Raw genomic sequence first — 21686 nt, forward strand, 5'->3', positions numbered from 1 at the left:
CAACAGAACACACAAGTTGTGCATTATCACAAATAACTGTAAAATGAACAATTTCACATGAGTAATGTAAGTAACCAGAATATGTAGCCTACTGTAGGTTAGGTTATTTGTCTGCTATTTATGTTTGACAGTTCCAGGCCAATTTATTTGCACATTATACATATACAGGGAAACTTAGCTAAATATTATGCATTAGATGCAGAGATGTTTATGATGGTTACTGGTTGTACACTGCATGTGCAGATTATAGGATAACTGATTAAAAGTGTACCGCTAACAGAATGACCTGCATTCAAAAATTAAAAGGTAAGTGGCATTTGAGCATTTTAAAATCTGTTTTCTGTTATTCGTGAGTTGTTAATGGTCTTCCAGGCCACAGGGGGCAGCACCTCGCTCAGAGCGTTTAGATGCATGCCTTTCTGATGACGTCACGGGCGGCGAGAGCAGCGGCCATTACACAGCGCGTTTATGAGGAAGGTCGGAAGCGCGACCAGTCAACGGAAAATTCATCAACGACAGAACGCGGATACCGTCAAAAGACATCTATCACTCACCACCCAGTCTAGCTAAAAGACACCCGTGACACGGCATTTCGTGTTTAATGAGCTGATATCCGAGTTTAACAGCGGTGTTTGGTGGCTGTGTTTCGCGTCGGCCCAGCGCAGCGCGTCAGTGTGGCAGTGTTACATTAAACGGCGCACTAACTGCTCGTTTAATTACCGAAGAATCTGTGAGGATTACCGCAGAATCGCGCCGGTGATGGATGATAAAGCGTTCACGAAAGAATTAGACCAATGGGTCGAACAGCTGAATGAGTGCAAACAACTGACCGAGAACCAAGTGAGAACACTCTGCGAGAAGGTAAAGAAAACGTCTCACATATAATACTTTATTAGTCCATGTTTGTTATTTAATAAATATAAACGATATTGTTAAACTTAAAATCATGCCAAGTGTACACTCTGTGAGAAAATAAAATGCATGCATTATTAGGGTATTTTAAAACACCACGATTCTTTTGACATCATGAATGAGATTTCGCAAATGAGGAGCATTATTATTGTTTAATGTTGTATTAAGGTATATTGTAGCTAGATATGTTTTTTAAATTAATTTTAACAAAATAAAGTTCGCAGTACATAAAACATTTATTTTGTGCAATATTTATTATAGCCTCATTGGACTGAATTAACACCCGTCAGTGTGTTAGTATTCTCTGTCTTTATTGACAATCTGTATAGATAGGTTGGAGTTGGCAGTGTTTATTTGTACATAATTTGAGAGTATCTGTCATTTGTTATATTGTTTTATTTATGATCTGTAGACTTGAAACTGACTGCTTGTCTGGTTAAATAATAACCTCCAGCAAATTCACTCTGTTTACTTTAAAACAGTCACTACCACAAGTTGTTTACAAATGACACAGATCTTACCTCACTAGGTGACATCACACCTGATATCATCATGACTCCGTAGATATAGACTCAAATCTTCAACAGAGCACTTGAAAACATCCAAAGATTTACCAAGTTAGTAATTTTATATAACTGAAGGGTAAACAATGTCTTAATTAATAAATTCAAGAAGTGAAAGGGCAATCTTGCAGTCAAAATAAGGATGAATTCCTGTAGTTCTGATAAAATTAATGCACTTATTACAACATTTCTCTTTGGATAAAATGAAGTGTAGGAAGGCTTTATCAGGAGTGGTTTACTGTGTCAGAGGTGAAGATGGGTTTTCATTTCAGGCACGACACAGCAAGTAACTAGTCTGTAGTGTGGCGTTGAAAGCCTTATGCTTTTACTAAACAGTTATTTGCGTAATAAAAATATTCACAATCATTAAATTGCAAATTCATTACATCCCATTATTCTGCTGGATCTAATCCTGCCACAACAGAATTTAGCCATTCAAAAAAATAACCATTTGTTTTAATATGATGAAGCTGTGTTGAGCGCTCATCACTCTGCTTACTTGACAGTCTCTTGCTTAGTATTTTTTTTTTTTTTGTGCTTTAAACTTATATAGAGCAATATCACACTAACACTGTGCAATATTGCTTAATATAGAAACACAAAGAGGTGTTTCTCTTAACTTGCCATGATGACATTGGAATGTTACCCATATATCTCTTCAGAAAGAGCAGAGACACTCTTTGAGTTAGCCAAAAAGTCTCCATGTATGTAAATATGATGCCTTTTGAGTTTTGCTTTTTTGTTCATGTTGTTTTTGTACTTTTTATGGATATGTTATGCAGTAGCCAAAGGTGTCTTTCTAACAAGTATACATGTGGAGCAAAACTTTAAAAATAGCCCGCCAACTCTGAAAATATTGAGTACTCAAGTAGACTGCATGACCACAATGGCCATTCCTAATATCTGCTTACCTAAATCAATGTATTCCTGCACACAGTCATGCACCGTGTTAAAAAGGGTAGAAGTAAAACAGTGTTCCGTACTGTGCAAAATAGAAATGGGACCACATGTCTCCATGGAAACACACTCATACAGTCTCCATAGTGATGGGGGTTGTTCTCTCAGCAGATATTGATTTGATTTCACAGCGATACAGAGTGCACAGACATGCATGTCTATCAGATAAGCACTCTGGTTTCTTTTGATATTTTGTGAGTTAAAACCTGCCTCTGTGGACCCTTTTTACAAGACTGTGATGACACATTTCAAAGGTCAACATCATCATATATCCTTAAGTTTATAATATTTAGAACTTTTTTTTTTTTCTTTTTTTTAATTTATGTACATTTATAACGCTATACTTTGTATTATATCACCTTGTTGTCAAGTTACAAAAAACTAGTTAACGCTAATGCGAGGGTGTTTCTAATGCCGCTGTTATGGGAGGGACGATAAATTTTCTCTTCTGACTGATAATATCAGTCTCTCTCAATTTTTTTCTTTGATTGAAACTTGTGAAAACACTATCGTGGAATTTTTTTTGTTATTTGAGCAAATGGGAATGCAAAAAAATATATTTATGGTACTCTCCCATTCACTGGTCTCGGATCTTACCCAACAATGAAGACTTCCACTATGACAGAACTGGAAATGTGACAAAGGTCTGTTGTCCTGAGCATTTTCAGCATGTTCTAGCTTTAGTGGCCCATATTATTAGCCTTTCTGATGAAAGTTTGGGTGGTGTTTGTGATCTCTCTTTAGTAAAGTAACAGCATGCCTCTCTTCTACAACACCCTTGAGTGTGTTTAGTGTGAAAACGGTCTACAGCAAACTTGCTGTTTCAGTTGTGTGGAACAAGGCAGGATGTGTGTAGCTTCTTAAAAAACAACTCAGAATGTACAATGCGTTGTTGCAGAAACTGGCTAGGTAGTCACGACTGTTTCCCAAATTTGCTCACACCTATGTTGTTTGAACAACATTGGTTAAACAATATTTGACTGTTAGTGAATTCTTGTGGAGTAAAAACGTTTAATTATTCTATTAAAGATTGCCATTAATGTCAGATTATTGAAGCTCATTTACACCAAAATAAAATGAACAGCTGTCTGTTGTTTCATTACGTTGACGTGCAGTATGTAATCGGCGTAAAGTTGACTCCTGTAGGCTATGTATGCAGTCAGCAGCTTTCTCCACATTGTAATTTCTCAGAGATACTGCTGTAATGAACATAGCATCTGAGCAGTATGGGGTTGCATCTTTCTCAGCAGGTTATACTAACATGAAACTCTGCATCTAACCTTAGCTCAAAGGTTGTAGTTGCAACCAAATTAGTTTGCGAATGTGGTTGAGGGAAAAACAGAGCTTTTGAACTATGTTAGTAATGATGGAACTTGCAACCATAGATAGGGATGCAACAATACAGTTAGTCCACGGTTTAATACGTACCTCGGTTTTTAACCATGGTTTTCGGTTCAGTTCTGATATTTTTTGGGTTTTTTTTTTTTAAAGGCATCGCTATTGCTGTAACTGAATAAGAACAAGAAATAACGTTAAACGTTTTGAATGATGAAATGTAAGGACAAAAAACACTCGTCTGCAATAATATACGTTTTATCTGTGATCTTCAAGCCATCTCGTATATTTTCATAAGCCATTGCTAATCAACATACATAGAATATGAGTATAGAATTTACTGTCTGCCTCATTCTGTGATAAGAATCCACATCAGATCACATAATGAAGTTATTTCACTCGACTGATGTTATGAATTAAAAACAAGTTATGTTTGTTTGTTTTTTAGAACTTTTGTTTTTGTAACTCTTTTGTTGGACAGCAGGTTTAGAAAGGCTTATCATTGCATGTCATTAGAATGGAAGATGCTCCGCATGTGTTGCTTTTTCAAATATAAGCGGGGAAGCGTTTCCTCATTTCAGCACGTGAAATCACAGGCACACATACAGCAAATTCCAAGATAAAAAAAACGAGGAAATTATTTAAACTGAAAAAAACGCAATTCACAAGCACATATTGAACTGTGGATGTTGTACCGAATGGTTTGATATTATATTGAGAATTGTGACATCCCTACTAACAATGGTTTTGGGAAACACCGCCCTGATTGGCATTTCAAAACTTTCTTGTCAGATGTTTTTTTGCTTTTACAACATTCACCTGTGCATGATACACTCTTCTGTTCTTACACCCGCAGGCTAAAGAGATTCTCACTAAAGAGTCCAATGTGCAGGAGGTGCGCTGCCCCGTCACAGTATGTGGAGATGTGCACGGCCAGTTTCATGACCTAATGGAGCTCTTCAGAATTGGAGGGAAGTCACCTGACACTAACTACCTGTTTATGGGCGACTATGTAGACAGAGGATATTACTCAGTGGAAACAGTCACACTTCTTGTTGCACTAAAGGTATGTTTAGTAAATTTACTACAATGTTCTTGCAGACATTTTAGAAATCTTGACTTCATTTGTCTACTTCATTTGTAGGTTCGCTATCCAGAACGCATTACGATATTGCGGGGAAATCATGAGAGCAGACAGATCACACAGGTGTACGGTTTCTATGACGAGTGTTTGAGGAAATATGGCAACGCAAACGTCTGGAAATATTTCACAGACCTCTTTGACTACCTACCCCTCACAGCTCTGGTGGATGGGCAGGTGAGCAGTCCATCCTCTTTTGGGAAATGCATGATTTAAGAGTAATAACAGAACAGTTTTAACTTAACAAAAATATATCAGATTATCATCAATAGATCCAGCCTTAGAATCCTCTGACAGGTGCTGATGGCTCATATAACTCACATGACTCTCTGTGTGTTAGATCTTCTGTCTGCATGGTGGACTCTCTCCATCCATAGACACGCTGGATCACATTCGTGCGCTGGATCGTCTGCAGGAAGTGCCACACGAGGTCAGTACTGTTAGAGATCGCATCCACACTACTGGAAGTGCCTAGTGCCATGTTTATATATAATTACAAAATTTTGGCCAAATTGGGCAACTGTACAAACAAGCTCGGCAAGCCTGGATTTTTTTTATTTTTATTTTTTTACAGTACAGAATGTTTCAAAGCAGCTTCACAGAATTAAACAAGAAAAGTAACAGAATACTTAAATGAGGCAAATCCAAATTCTGCTGTAAAGCAGCTCTAACAAGACAATAGTGTCATTATTCAGCTCTAGTCACGTTAGTGTTGGTTCACTTCAGTAGCTGTGTAAAGTTCATGTATTATGAAACAAGTTCAATTAAGCTATAAGAAGCTCTACTGAAGACCGTAGCGGGGTTATTCAGCTGGAGTCAGTTTAATGTTTTCCCAAATCGTCCAGCCCTAGATTGATGTATCTGATCTGATCTGACCCATTGTAGAGATCAGACGCACTTTACTAATTCTGATGAAGTCTTTCCAGAAAGGTTTTCTGCTGTTTTGAGGCAGGGGAGGTCTGCAAGATTTCGTCTGAGGGGAGGGGATGCAAAACCAACACACAAATGTTTGATTCGACACAATGTAGTGGTCAACGACACCCATCTAGTGCATGTTTGCATGGAAAAACATTGGGAAACCGCTTGGGTGAAAACAACATGTTTAGTGTGAATGGCTCTTTAATAACATTGACTAGTGATAAACATGTGTTGAATTTTTATGACCAATTTCGATTGTTAATTATGTATATATTTATTTTTTTAAGCAAGAGGCAAAAATAAATGAAAATATGAATACATGAACTTGTTCTATTACAGGCTGAACTCTGTAGCCGTTTAAAAAATAGAGGGCAACCACTACATTTTAATTACAGTTCAAAACGATGATACAGACATGTAGCATGTGCAGTATTTGATTTGTAATTTTATTGTATAATTTCGAAACCCTAACCCTAATCCCCAACCTTAATTTAGTATTTAGGATTTGCTTCCAATGTGTTAGTGCATCGTGAACAGTGGGTTTGCTCTGCTTGCTGCAGTACTTTCTCCTCTTTGTGTCCATCATCAGCATTTCTGGCCTCTGTTAACGGCTGTTTACAGACTTTGTAATATTTCCACACAAATGACATACTGAAAAATCATTGTAATGTTGTTTGTGTACAAGTCCAGGACACAGATCAAAAAAAAAAAAAAAACCTTCCAATTTATGGCTGGTTAACCAGTGCATCACTAACATTGACTAAACAAGTGTTTATGCTTGTCTCTATAAATAAAGAGTTCAGATGCAAAAGCCTCTAAATCCATCTGATGTATTTCTTTAAAATTAGCGTTTCTTTCTGGCTACTTTGTATAGATTTCTATGTAAGTACTGGTACTTCTGATTGGGCTGAGGCTGGAATTTAGTGAGTCTGAAGTAAAAGTATTTGATGGATGTATACGATGTATCAGGAGCTTTCACTCAGTATCATTATCTCATTTTTGACCAAGATGGCTTTTAGCTGGTTTTGCATCTGAACTCTTCAAATGTACACCAGCCCCTATTTGCTCTCTGTGTTCTGATAACTGCTTTGCTGACTGAGAAACTGCTCAAAACTCTTTGTTTCTGAGCTAATCCAACTCAGTTAAATCAAATCAGACTGATTTGTGAGCAAACCATTTTGTGAACAAAATACACTAAATTATTGTTTAATGAATAGCATTGCTAGTTCTGATGTTAGAGTATGGGACACATGTAATATGTAACACATATAATTACTTAAGTTCTCAAGTAAAGTGTGTGTCAGGTCAGTTAGAGTGCTATGTTACTCAGTTATGGCATGAGCAGTGCATACAGATGCAGACACCACTGCTGAGGCAGAATGTATGTTTTCACGCTTGTTCACTGTGACCTGCAGTACGTTGTTGGGCTTTCATTTGCTCTTATCAAGATCAGATTCATAAGTTTAAAGCTGAACTCTGTCTCTTTAACTGTCGTTAGCTCCTTAGATTAAGTAACCAAGATAACAGCTTGTAAATGTTGAGTAATTTAAGTGTTTAAGATATAAAAATATAATAATGAATATAAATATATATTTGGCTGGTTTATGGAGAATAGCTGCACAACTCTGTGTGTGTTTCAGGGACCCATGTGTGATCTGCTGTGGTCAGACCCTGATGATCGTGGTGGTTGGGGAATCTCTCCACGTGGAGCTGGTTACACATTTGGACAGGACATTTCTGAGACCTTCAACCACGCTAATGGCCTCACGCTGGTGTCTCGCGCTCATCAGCTGGTCATGGAGGTGAGATCCACAATTCAACTCTTCACAACCCTTAAGAGGGATGAAGATGATAATCATATCAAATAAAACAACTTTTTTTTTTTTTTTTTTTCCCCTCTCCAGGGATACAACTGGTGTCATGATAGGAACGTTGTCACTATCTTCAGTGCACCAAACTACTGCTATCGCTGTGGCAACCAGGCAGCCATTATGGAACTGGACGATACTCTTAAATACTCGTTGTAAGTTATCTTTCAAATACGTGCTTATAAAGAGTGACTTTTAAAGGGTCATGAAACCCCCTGTTTCAGCACTGGTTAACTCTCACCACAGTTTTAAAAAATGCTGCAAAAGTGGGCGTGGTGTGCTGTGGAGTGGAGGGGAAAGAGGGGAGAGAGTCAGCATCGGGTTCAGACAGTTTCATTTAACTCGCTTTGAGTTAAGAAAACAAATAAATGCACAGCCATTTGCGGCATTTACAATCCTTTTGATGGATTGCATCAAGGGGTTGTAAAAAAACAAAAACAAAGCTATTACACTCACTATATGAATGAATCGTGTTTGTGTCGAACTTACAAAGCAAACAAAAACAAACACTCTCCTTTGATCCATGAACATTTCTCTCAGTTAATATATGCAATCTCACAGTCTGAAGCGTCTGGCATGAGCAGACACGTTATCGTGAATAATTAGGCGAAGCTGCATCTTATAGGATAAGAATACGCAGCCTAATGAATATTTATGAGACACCAGCGCGTCATCGAAGTACTATAGTCCGTTGCCACGTCACAAACTGTGACGTCAACACAATGTAAATTTTAAACCCGGAAGATGAAAATAACGCAAAAAGCTCAAAATTAACCAGTTGTCTCCAACAATAGCCGCTTTTCCACTATCGGGCCTAACTGTTCCATTCCATGCCAGTCAGCACGAATATGGTTTTGTTTTCCACTGTGGTTCTGATAAAATGGAATCTCTTCTTGGAATTCTCTTTGGAATGTAAACACAAATGTGTCAGTCGTTGCCTTGGTAACAATTGTAATATAAACAGTGATATGGATGATGATCAGATATTTCTGTTTTTGGGACTACTTCGTTAAATAACAAAAAAAAAGGACACAACTCTTGGCACAAAAAATAAAATAAACAAGGTGACGACAGGTATAATGTTACCAACAAATGCTAAAGGGGTTATGCATGCCAGTGTAGACGGACACAGAAGGTGAAAAAAAAAAACATTTATTGACCGTATTAATGCATGAGCTATGAACGCAGTGTAACAGCTGTTTACTTGGCTGTTTGATCAAATAGAGCGCTTTCGCTTAGCACACACATTCTATCAGCACGGTTAGACAACCGTGCCAAGAATTCCAGGCCGAGAACGGTTTGTAATCGTGCCGTGCCGTGCCGTGCCGTACCAGGCTCAGGTGGAAACACAACTGGAACCGTACCTGACCGTTCTAAGAACCGTTCGGCCCGATAGTGGAAAAGCGGCTAATTAAAATTAAAGGATGCTAACATTGTCATCTATCATAACACCTCTGATAAAAATCTCAGAAAAAGTAGTCTGAGGTTTCATGAGCCTTTAACAACATGTATGAATTATATTTTAGGTGTTTTACTTCAAGAATGAAAATGAAGCCCATTTCTAAGACTATAACAGTCTTTTTGGGACTACTTTAGTATTATGACTGTTAACCCCAAAATATTTTACAGCAAGATTATTATTGCTGCAGTGCAAACAGTCTTTAATTTTAAAGTGGAAGTGAAGCAGTCAGTCAAGTTTACATTATTTAAAGTTATTATTATAAGTTTACACGGTATTACTGCTCGCCGTATCGGCTCAAATGTCCCCCATTTCTAAACAAGCCTGCAATCAATAAGTAAATATGCTTAGATTACCTCACTGGCCAGTGAGTGTGGTACTGCAAGATGGTGGCGACTTGCTCCAAAATAGGTTACATTAATCATGTTTGTTTTATGTATTTTTAATTAAAGTGGAAATCATTTTACTAAATGTAAACTTGACTGTTTCACTTCCACTTTAAAGTGAAGTATGTAATTGCCAACAATCTGCCGTGTGTAAGAAGGTATTAAAGTACCTTATAAATTTCTATATATAAACAAATATAATATAACTGCCCCATGTTCGTGTCACTGGTTGATGTAATGTTGCTGTGTTAGAATATTCAAATAGAGTAATGATTTCATAGTACCAGCGTTGAGCGCTCAAATCAACCTATACATCTTACCGCATATTAAATCTGGATAGAAGAGGGGATAAATGACTGTTGTAATAATAAAACTTAGAATGAAAGAAGTGGGAATGGAAAAAAAAAAAGACACATGACCGCAATGAGAACTGTGGGGTAAATTGTGCTATTAGTCCTGAAATTTTCATTGTCATGCCTACTACAAAATATATTTTCTTTCTTTTTGAGCTTTTGGAGTGAAATGTGACATTCATGAAGTTCATTTTGAACAAACAGTGAACTAATATTTAAGTTGCTTTCTTTTCTGTCTTCCCCAGCCTTCAATTTGATCCAGCCCCTCGACGCGGAGAACCTCACGTCACCCGCCGCACCCCCGACTACTTCCTATAAGCGAGCACTGGCCTGCCACGAAAGAGCTCTGAAGCAGGCAGAAAATGATGACAAATCTGAACGTGTATACATCTGTTCATCCAATGTGTATATAAAGTGGGGGAAATGTTCTGACACAACAACACTAACACGGACCAAAATGTGCCATACAAGCATTTAATGCCCAAATCCGATCGCTCTGTCTCAGTACTGCTACAAAGTGTCTCGTTTTAGCCTATAGTGCAAATTGCCTGCTGTATACAATGAATAGAGATGTTCCCTTCGTTCTTCAATTGTAAATTACTCTAAGAAACAAATGTAAGTGACTAGCTTTCTCTCTCACAGTATCACTGGATTAAAAAAAAAAAAAGTCCTTTAAGTTGGCAATGCCAGGCATGTGAAAAACGGTAACATTTTATACAAGTGCACAAGCTGACATCTTTTCCTGTATCTTCACCAAAACAAAAAACAAACAAAAAAAATCCTATTGGGAAGGAATGTTGAAACCGAAGGACGTGCCTCTTCCATTTTGGGAGTGTACACACAAGTGTATATGGACTTTCTCTGACTGTCCCTCTTTGTCTAATCTTACCATTTTATTTTCTTTTGTGTTACCAGTCTTCTGTGTATTTGTCAATAAGTGATAGCCTCTTCTTTGGTGTATTTGAACTAATAAACTACTTTTAATCGCAAGCTACTCCAAATTACACACTAGTTGTGCATTTATTTGAAATTCATAATTAAAGGAGAAGTCTACTTCCAAAACAAAGATTCGCATATAATGTACTCACCCCCTTGTCATCCAAGATGTTACTGCTTTTCTTTCTTCAGTCGTAAAGAAGTTGTTTTTTGAAGAAAACATTTCAGCATTTTTCTCCATATAATGGACTGATATGGTGCCCCGATTTTGAACTTCCAAAATGCAGTTTAAATGTGGCTTCAAACGATCCCAAATGCGGTTGTACACGATCCCAGCCGAGGAAGAAGGGTCTTATCTAGCGAAATGATTGGTTATTTTCATTAAAAAAATACAATTCAAATACTTTTTAATGTCAAACGCTCATCTTGTCTTACTCTGCCTGAACTATATATTATATGTATATTCTGGCTCAAGACAGTTAGGGTATGTCGAAAAACTCCAATCGTATTTTCTCCCTCAACTTCAAAAATCATTTCAAAATCATCCTACATCGCTGCAGAAGTACCGACCCAGTCTTTGCAAAGTGAACATGAAAAGACCAAACACCCTTAACAAAAAAGTTAAAGCGATATATGGTGATTTTGAAGTTGAGGGAGAACATGAGATGGGAGTCTTTCGACATACACTAATTGTCATGAACAGGAAAAAACAGTTCAGGCAGAATAAGACAAGATGAGTGGTTGACATTAAAGTATATAAATTGTATTATTTTTATTAAAATAACTGATCGTTTCACTAGATAAGACCCTTCTTCCTCAGCTGGGATCATTTACAACCGTATTTGGAATCATGTGAAGCCGCATTTAAACTGCATTTTGGAAGTTCAAAATCGAGGCACCATATCAGTCCATTATATGGAGAATTGCTCAAATGTTTTCCTCAAAAAACGTAATTTCTTTACGATTGAAGAAAGAAAGACATGAACATCTTGGATGACAAGGGGGTGAGTCCATTATATGTGAATCTTTGTTTTGGAAGTGAACTTCTCCTTTAATGGATGTTATCCATATTGAAACAATACTGATAAAATTGTGAAAGAGGATATATCAGCAGCCACAAATAATGTAGAGAGTTGAACTGCATTTATTTTTGTATTTTCCATTAAGAATCAACTGGATCATAAAGTCCTGCTCTGCTGATACATGCTGTAACTACAATTTTGGGTTCAAGGAGCTTCTTCCTTCAAAGACTGTCCTGAATTTATATGTATTCTGAGAAAATCATTACTTTGTAGCTAAGTATTTCATCAGTGAGTGACTCCTTGGTTTGGGGGGGTATTTTGGGGTTCTGTTCCAGACAAGTAACATCATTGATGCATGATGTCAGTCACCTATATTAGTTATATAGCGCTTCATACAGTACAGATTGTCTCATAGCAGCTTTACAGTGTTAAACAAGAAAATGTTTCAATGTTGCAGACAAAATTCAATTCTGCTGTAAATGGGGGATGGGGTGGGGGTTGTCCTTTGGCCAGACGAACCAAGATGGTGTGGTTTGATTCCAGGCTGTAACACAAGTCAGACTGTGGATTAGTATTCAGAATATTTATCCAGTTTCTTTTGTGTCAAAGCAAATGGTTAGCTTTCTCCAGATATTAAGCCTGAAGTTAGAGCTGAATGTAAGTTTGCAGTGGATTGTGGGGGATCCACTCTCCTGGATCACCAGTGCACTCTCTGTCAATAAGCATTTCTTCACAGGATGTGGAGGTTGAAGGTCACTGCCCAGAATATCACACATCCCAATGGGGATGCTTTTATCAAATATATATCAAACATATCAATGAAAAACATGTTTTTTTAGAATAACATAACGTGAGATGATTCATCATTCACACTGAGACCAGGGGCATTTTTTATGAATTTAAAATTCATTAAAAAAAAATATTTTGGGGTCAGTAAGGTTTTTTGTTTTGTTTTGTTTTTGAAAAAGTCTCTTTTGCTCACCAATGCTACATTTATTTAAAGAAACAGCTATTTGTACAAACAATTATTACTATGTTTTCTGTTTAATTGTTTTAAAATATAATTTTATTTCTGTTAAGAAAAAGCAGAAATCAAGTTGATGCTACTTCTTGTGCTACTTAATACTTTCGCAGAACTCTTGCAGAATATATTTATTTATATATAGAATATAAGGATTCAGGAATCAATTTAATACACCTCAAAATCATAGTGACTTTAAACTTTTTAGCATATCAACAATGTAATGGACAGCTAAATTATCTTAAATAAAATTAATCCTTTACACAGCATGGTAGCATTTGTTGTATATGCCTATTTAATTAAAAACAAAAACATTGTATCTGGACAAGATGATTCTCAAGTATAATTATCCCAATTATGGCACAAGTAAAGAAAGAAGTCCTGTCAACTGGTGCATGATATTACAGCACTGTTATTGATATCCATAACTAGCTCCATCCAGTCCATAAAAGCTTTTCAAAAAATAGAAGTGCTCTTAGGTAATGGACTGCTCGTTTTCCTCCACATTCAGCACTGTGTTGGCGTGAATGCCAGCCTCCTCCAGGCTCATGTCTGCAGCAATGACCAGCACTTTCCTGGGGTAGGATGTACACAGCGTATAGAGAGCAGGATGGTATCCTGTCTTCATCATCCAGTCACTAAGGAGCTAATAATAATAAAAAGACATGAATATTATGTTTTAATATTCTCTACTCAAACCAGAGAGCACAGTAATCAGGACAGACTCACCAGCGAATTCCAGGTTTTGAGGAATCTCCTGTAGATCGTTCTTCCGCTTGGACATCTTAGAGCTATTTTTACAACCTGTCAGTGAATCACACAGCAGAGATGTAACTATTAAAAGACATGCCTTCACAGTAGAAAGTACCAGTTATTATTGGGTCATGGTCTGCTTCTTGTTTTTATTTCTGTGGACAAGATGTAGGAGGTGTTACTGTAGTTCACTCACCCCCTCAGTGTCCGCTGACGGCTCGTCAGGCAACACTATGACCTTAAAAAGGAGGGAAAAAAGCATTTCTTCCAACACAGGACCATAAACCAGGGGTACATTTCTGAAAGTGCTACCTAAATTTAAAGATGTGGTCAGAATTATTATTATTTGACTATAGATCCAGGTTCCATTTGAAGTTCCAGTAATTTTGATATATTTTTTTAACGTTTTTTTTAACCCCAAGACTCAACTAATTCTGCAATTCTACAGCTGTGATCCTTGGAGTCTATGGCCACTCAAACTATTCTCCTCACCATGCAACAAGAAAATATAGACATATATCCTCTTTCAAGCAGATTTGTAACGTCTCTAGTTGAGTGGAATTTCCTAATTTTTGCCCTGATGGTGGAAAAGGGGATTTTTTAAAATGCTTTAGCTCTTATCTTACTTTCTAACTTGTGAAGCTCAACAATCTTTTGCTGCACATCAGAACCATATTCTTTGGTTTTACTGTTTGCAATGGATGATGAAGGGAATTTGGCCTTTGTATTACTTCGTATTTATAGTCCTGTGAAACAGAAATGATGGATTTTATGTTCCTATTTACCCTGGTGTGCTAACATGTAAATATGGATGGGAATATACAGTGCACAGCATAAATGAGTACACCGCCTCTGAATAAATATAAAAGATGTATTTTCTGAATGATCACTAATATAATTCATGGAAAGATGGCAAAACTGAAATGTAGTAAACATATACTTAATAAAAACAACAAAATATATGCCAGTGTTTTCTGAAAGATAAATTAGACAATTTTATTTAAATGAGGGATTGCAGAAATGTGTACACTGTAGATTTAATTCAGCAAATGTATAATATTTTAGTACTTAGCATGTCCTCCAGAACTTTAAGTACACTGCTCTGACCCTTCTTGGCACTGAGTGTACAAGTTCATGACAAATTTCCACATCTGTCCTGTTTAACTCCTGGAGAACGACCTCCTTAAATGCCCTGGTCTTTAATGGGGAGCGTTGCTCAGCTCGTCTCTACAGAATCCCCCACAGCTGATCAAGAGCGTTAAGATTGGGTCAAAGACGTCCACTGAAGGATTTTCAGAATGAATGAATGAATATCTTCATTGTCATGCTGAAAAATCTGCCCAACAATGCAGCGAATGAGGAGAGGGTAGCATCTTCTGTTTCAATTTTTTGTATCATACATCCCTATAGAAGAGCTTTACTACCACTGAACGCCACTGTGGGAACCAGGCACTTCTCACTGTACTCCTCCTCTAGCAACAGCAGAACATTTTGGATGCTTCTGGATCCCAAATGATTGACCTGATTCCCAGAAGTCTATATTTTGTAAATATGGGCCTTAGAAGAGGTTAAATGAGTTTATTGTGCTTTGGCTACAGTAGGTAATTCTAGTAGTGACAACAACCATGCATGTCACTTCTGCAGGCTGTGTCGTACTCTGTGAGATAAAGTGTCACTGTTTTCATAGCTTTTGCTGGCTCTGAGACACTTGCATGGTATTTCTCTGTCCCTTTTTCTAGCAAAAATTCACTCATCACTAAATGAAAACTTAAAGTGAAAACTTCAGGAATCTTGCCACAAGTCCATTGTTTTTGAATGTCGGTGTTACTTCTGCTATATTTTCACACTTAAAACAATAATTTGGTATTCCTCTTGTACCACTGTCCTCTTTTATGCTAAGAAATAAGTCACCTGGCAGTTTTCTCCCAAGTGGTTTCATTGTTGCCAGCATTAAGTCTGTGTATGATTCAGTGGGCTATAAAATGCCTTTAACTGTCAGGAAATTATTTGTCTTGGTTTTGGTTCAATATACTTACCTGTTGACTGAAAATAGCCTTGAACCTATACACATTTTTGTGTATTGTTTGTTTTATGTAGTAACTTTCAGGATGGTGTACTCGTTTTTTGCCACACCACATATTATTTCAATAAGCAAATCTTATTTTGCTAAGTAATTTGGACATTCTTCTTTGGTAATTGATCAAGCAGGCTTGTTGTAACATTATATCTCCAAAGAACCCTAACCTGTCATGTAAGTAAAGAGTAATTGCTGAATTTGTTAAGTTTTAGAGGGGGTGTACTCATTTATGCTGGGCACTGTACTTCAGAGATATTTTAAAGATAATTTCTAGGGGTGCTAATAATTGCTGGTCAACATGTATTGGGGAAAACATTAATTTAGCATGTGATTTTCATGTGAGAGGAATTTTTTTGAATGAAAGATCACAAATAATGTAGAATTTTCACAGCCCTCACTGCTCATATTTACCAAAGGGGACCAATAATTCTAATCACAGCAGTGCGTCTATAATTAAGGGCTTCCTTAGAATACTTTTCCAAGGAAAAAAACTTTTTTTTCACCTTCTTCTGCTTTGGCACTTCCTGTTGGACAGGATCTTGAGTAACAGTCTGTAGAAGCTTCCGTCTCCTCCTGGCTCCTTCATTAGGGTTCTTGTCTACATCAGCATCATGACACATCTGATCCTCTTCTCCCTGAACCATATCATTGAATTAAACGTGCAATCAGTAATATTGTATGTTGCTCTGGCTGATGTGTCAGTCACTACAGACTTAATACACAAACACTTAGAGGAGCAGTGTATCAGGTAAAAGTTTTCACTTACCAATCTCATATGTGTAGGAATGCTCTATTTGTATTAAGCCACTATTAATTATTTGCTTCTGCAGTATTTTGCAGTATTAACTTTTTAATAACAATTTCAAATGTCGCTTTCTCCTTCAGCTGCTTCTGTTAGGAGTTGCCACACTGGAATTAATCGCACAGCCATTAGGCACAGGTTTTACATCAGAGGCCTTTTCTATTACTCACTGTATCTAAAATGTTTATCTTTGTTTCTAATACACTATAGTTTGTCAATTAACATTACTTTAATCTTTTTATCTTTTTAGTAGTAAAAAAAAACAAAACAAAAACAGAAGAACACATATTATGTACTGTGTATGTGGTATGTGATAATGAGTTTGCTCACCCCAACAGGAAAACCTTGACTGAGTTTCCAGGTCTCTCCTGTCATACGATGGTATCGTTCCATTTTCTGCTGGAGTAACAAGTTCTGTCTTGGCTTTAACACACTTTCAGCATAGTCGGATGTCTTCATAATGTGAGAAACCACATATTTATGGTCAGTATATATTATATTCAAAACATATATTCATCTACAGTGGAACATCTAATATTTATTCACTTTTAAAAGCAGACAGGTGTCTCACAATGTGTACCTTGTCATTGTGCTGATGTTGTTGAATTCTTCTAACTTGCTCTTGTTTCTGTGTATTGGCCTCTTGCAGGGGGCCTGGAAAACATTAACTTCAATTATAAAAATAAGCTATTTACAGAAAATACACAAGTACACAAACATCAGATTGTCATTTGAATATACGCACTGTCTGGGAGCTCTTGATACACTGGACAGAAGAAAGATTTCAACCTCGGAAACATGTAAATCAGCCATGTGCAGATTCCCAGGAATATGAATCCGCGTCCAGCCAACCTCAGAACATCTTTGACACCTTTAACACACATCACACTCATAAAACACCTGTCATCTTCAATCTTAGCAACCCTGGCTCACTTTATGACTTTACAATTGCACAAACTGATTTTCAAGATTTATAGCAATGATCTCAAAATAAGAACAATATCTAATTTCGCTTAGGAAATTTTAGATAAAAAACAAACCATCATTTGATAAATAGTAAAACACCATTTAAACGGCTCCCTTACGAATTCAATACATTTTACACATCAAAAATTGTTACAAGTTGATATATAAATTACAAAATTAATTATATTTAATCGGTTGCATTTAAACACATTTTGGGTTATGTTTAAGACAATACATTTTAAACATGAATTTCTTAAACATTCAATTATGAAAGTCGTTAATACGATGATGTAATAAAAAAAAAGGAAATACTTTTTTCTTGCTCTAATAAAAGTGAGTGACAGCATAACAAAACTCTCGATTTTCTCTCATTTCTGATTTCTCATTTTTGCCAGAATAATAATCATGATAATGTGTTACCAATTAACGAGTGTTTCCATGAAATGAAGCAAAACCCTGCCAGTAAAAGACAGCACACAACATATCTGTTAGACATGTCAGCAGTAACACAAATAACAACACGGAAGTAACCGGTTTCAAAATAAAAGTCAACCGACGGAGAAAGAAAGAAAAAAAAAAAAAAAAAACCTAGTAGGTCTTTGCAAAACAGTTATCTGTAAGGGAGGCCAAAACGCAGGGCGTTTTCGAACACGTTACCGGATTTGCTCACGTCACAGTGACAGCTGCGTTTCGGGGTGGCATCATTTTATTGGATTGATTTATAAATACCCATTATAAAGTTTGAAATCGCACACTTCAGCAGAGACCTCATTTTCCTGACGAGAAACGCATACACACACACACACACACACACACACACAATCGCACACTGTGGTCAGCTCTCCTTGTAGGGACTCTCCACAGGTGTAATGGTTTTTATACCGATATTTCCTATCGCACTACACCAACCCCAACCCTACACCTAAACCTATCCGTCACAGGAAATTTTCTGCATTATACTTTCTCCAAAAAAAAAAAAAAGTATATATCTATCTATCTATCTATATATATATATATATATATATATATATATATATATATATATAATATGTATAAAGTCTGTGTAAAAATTCTGTATGATTTATAAGTTTTTGTACCCTGTCAATATAACAGTTTTATTCAAGTAATTTACTATAGACCTTACTTTATTATTATTTTATTGTGAAGTTCTTAGGTTTGTATTGAGCCTAATTCAACTGAAAGATTCATTAATTTTGTTATTTTATGAATGCATCATACAATAAATAAAAATTTTATGACTGCACGATCAATGTAATTTAGTTTCATTAAGCTTTATTATTATGTATATGGAACTACCACAGCAATGACAAAGCATTCTAGAACAAAATGCATATTAGATTAAATTCAGAAAATGCCGCTTGAGGCTTTTATTATAAAAAGAGTTACTTTTAGCTGCCCAATCATGTGCCCGATCGTCAGTGGAACACTGTCCAATCGTTGTCGTTTTGTGCTGGTCTCAGCCAATAAGCGTTGAGCCTGTGTATGTATATGTGTGTGTATGCGTGTGATTGACAGCTGCAGACCCGGAGCTCCGTGATCATGGCGGATGAGGTGTCCCGCGCCCAGAGCGCGCAGTCGGGAGGAGACACGATATTCGGCAAAATCATCCGTAAAGAGATTCCTGCCAACATAATTTATGAAGATGATCAGGTGCGATCTCTGCTGCTTGTACAGCTGTGCTGCAGTCAGCGCTGACATGCAAATACGGTTGATTCTGCGTTTGTTGCAGCATTAAAATGCGCTTCAGACTCGAATAGTTAAACTGTATGATCACTATTATAAATGCATTTGCAGTTCAGTTGCAAATTCAATTCGAGTTCTGCAGTTGAGTTGAGTTGAAATCGAGGAGATTTGGAAATGTGCCATCTTTCAAGTGCTAACGTTAGTTCACGTGTTCTGCACTTGAACGTGAACTGGCACATTTCTCTCCGATTGCACATATATTAATGAAGATCTCAGGCAAAATGATGCGAATGGTTTCAAACAACGCAGTTTTACTACTTTCACATTAACTCTTAAATATTTATATTTCATACACCTAGTTGAACATGTAGAACACGTTGTTCAACTTACTTTCTGTCTGTGTATTAGTGTATTGCCTTCCATGATGTGGCCCCTCAGGCTCCCACTCACTTCTTGGTGGTCCCCAGAAAGGCCATCACTCAGATCTCTAAAGCAGAGGACGCTGATAAAGAGGTCAGTATTAAGCTGATACTGTAACGCAGTGGGTTTAAAGTTACAACTTCAGACCCCCAAATGAATCTAGTGCACATGAATTACCATAGTATTTACGTATTTGTGGCTTTGTGTCTATAGTATTTTCCTTGTTTTCTTCATTAACACTTAAAAATTCTTTAATAAACAGTTCTGAATCAAATCAGTCAACATACAACATTAAGTCAGTTCACCTTAATTTAAAAAAAGGTCTTTATACAGATAGTTTCAAAGCAGCCTAACAGTAATAAACAGGAAAAGTTATACAAAATTATAATTCTAATATACACAATTATTTGCAAACAACATCAAATATCTGAAAAATTGAAAATCCTGCTGTAAAGTAGCTTTAAAATAGAGCTCTATGGAGGACATTTGTGTTATTATTCAGCTGAAGTCAAGGTACAAGTAAGTGTTCAAACTGATTGTAGGTTTATCTTATCATATAGAACAGACAGAATTCCTCATCCAGAGATATATTTTCATGGATTTTAGTATTTAGAAAGCCTGCATTTGCAGGGCTACATGTTAGGAAGCACCAGTGTGTATCTGTAGCAAACAGGAATAGGTTAAATAGGTTAACCTGTGCCCATGCATTTAGCAGCTCTAACCACTAGATGTCTCTTAGGAGTTAAAAAAAAAAAAAAAAAAAAAAAAAAAAAAAATATATATATATATATATATATATATATATATATATATATATATATTGTGGGTAGTGTAGATCTTCACCATAATTCATTTATTAAACACAGTTGAAAGGTTGTCATCAAAAATCAAATTTCATAATTTAAATGAGGATTACTGTTAGGTTTGTAACTGTCAGCGTTATAATTGAGCCACTTTTTTTAAACTAGACATAGTTAATGTCTGTCTGTCTGTAATGTCTGTTTTTTTTTTTTTTTGTATTATGTATTATGATTGTTTGTATTGGCACAGCTGCTTGGACATCTGATGATCGTTGCTAAGAAGTGTGCCGAACAGGTGGGATTGCCCAGAGGATATCGACTGGTGGTCAATGAGGGTCCTGACGGGGGTCAATCTGTTTACCACATTCACATCCACGTTCTGGGTGGTCGTCAGTTGGGATGGCCTCCTGGCTAACTGCTTGTCTAAGGATATCACTGTATCTGTATTGTTTGCCATAACTGAAGTTAATTGTTACATGTCAAGTCAGAGTTCATCAATAAAACAACTGTAAAGAAGTTCTGTCTGAGGACATCAATAAAAACCATTAAATGATGTTGTGTGGGATCATTATTTCACTCTTCCACAGATATTTCAGGTGTTTGTGGTTGTGTTTCCTGGGCTGACTTTTGAAAGTCATCCTAGGTTTTGTATTTCCTGCACTTGTAACCTTGAGAATCAAAAAGGGGTTTTAAAATGTGTGCGACTGCAGCTGACGTACAAATAAATGTTGTGTTGAACTTTTCCCCCCAATGATCAATATGAGCCTCTGAGCTCAAAACAACAGGGTTCAAACTAAGATGTATGAATCTTCTAAAATAGTGTCATCTTTATAGTGCATGCATTTAAGATCCATTTGCTCAACAACTTGTATAATGAATACCGATCAAACGTTTGTACAATTAATGTAATGTAAATAACAGGAATGCTGACAGCCATGATACAACTGTGATTCATTACTCAGCATCATCTACACATTGAAATAAATGAAATTGGTTTTGCATTACAGTGCTCTCATTTGGCTCATGTGGGTAAAATCAGTTAGCTGAGACTGGCCTGGAACAACTTGCTAAGCGTGATTGCTAAGCGCTCGACTGTTGCCTTAGCGTGCTTATGTATGATTTCTGGTTTAAAAGGTACATTCACTTTGTTACATAATTTAAATTTTTACATTTACATTTATTAATTTAGCAGGTGCTTTTTATCCTAATCAACTTGCAAATGAGCAATACAACAAGCAATTAATCTTAAGGAAGCAATAAACAGGAAGGTATTAAGGTATAGTGATAGTGTAG

The 21686-nt window shown here is 36.6% G+C and overlaps 3 protein-coding genes across 3 annotated transcripts; 2 read left to right on the plus strand and 1 right to left on the minus strand.

Moving 5' to 3' along the window:
• The first annotated feature begins 434 nt into the window (after positions 1–434).
• On the plus strand, positions 435–10896 carry ppp2cb (protein phosphatase 2, catalytic subunit, beta isozyme). The gene is made up of 7 exons (XM_051120935.1): positions 435–861; positions 4624–4833; positions 4912–5085; positions 5249–5338; positions 7467–7628; positions 7731–7849; positions 10138–10896. Exons 1-7 carry the CDS (start codon positions 760–762, stop codon positions 10208–10210), a joined length of 930 nt encoding a protein of 309 aa, XP_050976892.1. The 5' UTR covers positions 435–759; the 3' UTR covers positions 10211–10896.
• A 2093-nt stretch (positions 10897–12989) lies between these two features.
• Positions 12990–18003, minus strand: ubxn8 (UBX domain protein 8). The gene is made up of 8 exons (XM_051120939.1): positions 17890–18003; positions 17249–17374; positions 17084–17157; positions 16834–16956; positions 16205–16336; positions 13821–13862; positions 13601–13675; positions 12990–13517 (listed from the first exon to the last, which is right to left on the minus strand). The coding sequence occupies exons 1-8, from the start codon at positions 17963–17965 to the stop codon at positions 13347–13349; spliced, it is 819 nt and encodes a 272-aa protein (XP_050976896.1). The 5' UTR covers positions 17966–18003; the 3' UTR covers positions 12990–13346.
• A 983-nt stretch (positions 18004–18986) lies between these two features.
• hint1 (histidine triad nucleotide binding protein 1) lies at positions 18987–20946 on the plus strand. Its single transcript, XM_051120940.1, has 3 exons — positions 18987–19140; positions 19582–19686; positions 20644–20946. Exons 1-3 carry the CDS (start codon positions 19030–19032, stop codon positions 20806–20808), a joined length of 381 nt encoding a protein of 126 aa, XP_050976897.1. The 5' UTR covers positions 18987–19029; the 3' UTR covers positions 20809–20946.
• The last annotated feature ends 740 nt before the right edge of the window (positions 20947–21686 follow it).

Source organism: Labeo rohita, chromosome 10 (genome assembly GCF_022985175.1).
Source record: "Labeo rohita strain BAU-BD-2019 chromosome 10, IGBB_LRoh.1.0, whole genome shotgun sequence".
Taxonomy (NCBI): domain Eukaryota; kingdom Metazoa; phylum Chordata; class Actinopteri; order Cypriniformes; family Cyprinidae; genus Labeo; species Labeo rohita.

Bases quoted from the DNA above. Each gene is read 5' to 3' on its own strand.
- ppp2cb (XM_051120935.1), top strand. From the start codon at position 760: ATGGATGATAAAGCGTTCACGAAAGAATTAGACCAATGGGTCGAACAG. The intron at 862-4,623 runs GTAAAGAAAACG...TTACACCCGCAG, and splicing joins TGAGAACACTCTGCGAGAAG to GCTAAAGAGATTCTCACTAA. The intron at 4,834-4,911 runs GTATGTTTAGTA...CTTCATTTGTAG, and splicing joins CACTTCTTGTTGCACTAAAG to GTTCGCTATCCAGAACGCAT.
- ubxn8 (XM_051120939.1), bottom strand. From the start codon at position 17,965: ATGTCTAACAGATATGTTGTGTGCTGTCTTTTACTGGCAGGGTTTTGC. The intron at 17,375-17,889 runs GTAACACATTAT...TGTGTGTTAAAG, and splicing joins ATGGAAACACTCGTTAATTG to GTGTCAAAGATGTTCTGAGG. The intron at 13,863-16,204 runs GTGAAAAAAAAG...CTCCTTTTTAAG, and splicing joins AAGTGCCAAAGCAGAAGAAG to GTCATAGTGTTGCCTGACGA.
- hint1 (XM_051120940.1), top strand. From the start codon at position 19,030: ATGGCGGATGAGGTGTCCCGCGCCCAGAGCGCGCAGTCGGGAGGAGAC. The intron at 19,141-19,581 runs GTGCGATCTCTG...TCTGTGTATTAG, and splicing joins TAATTTATGAAGATGATCAG to TGTATTGCCTTCCATGATGT. The intron at 19,687-20,643 runs GTCAGTATTAAG...GTATTGGCACAG, and splicing joins CAGAGGACGCTGATAAAGAG to CTGCTTGGACATCTGATGAT.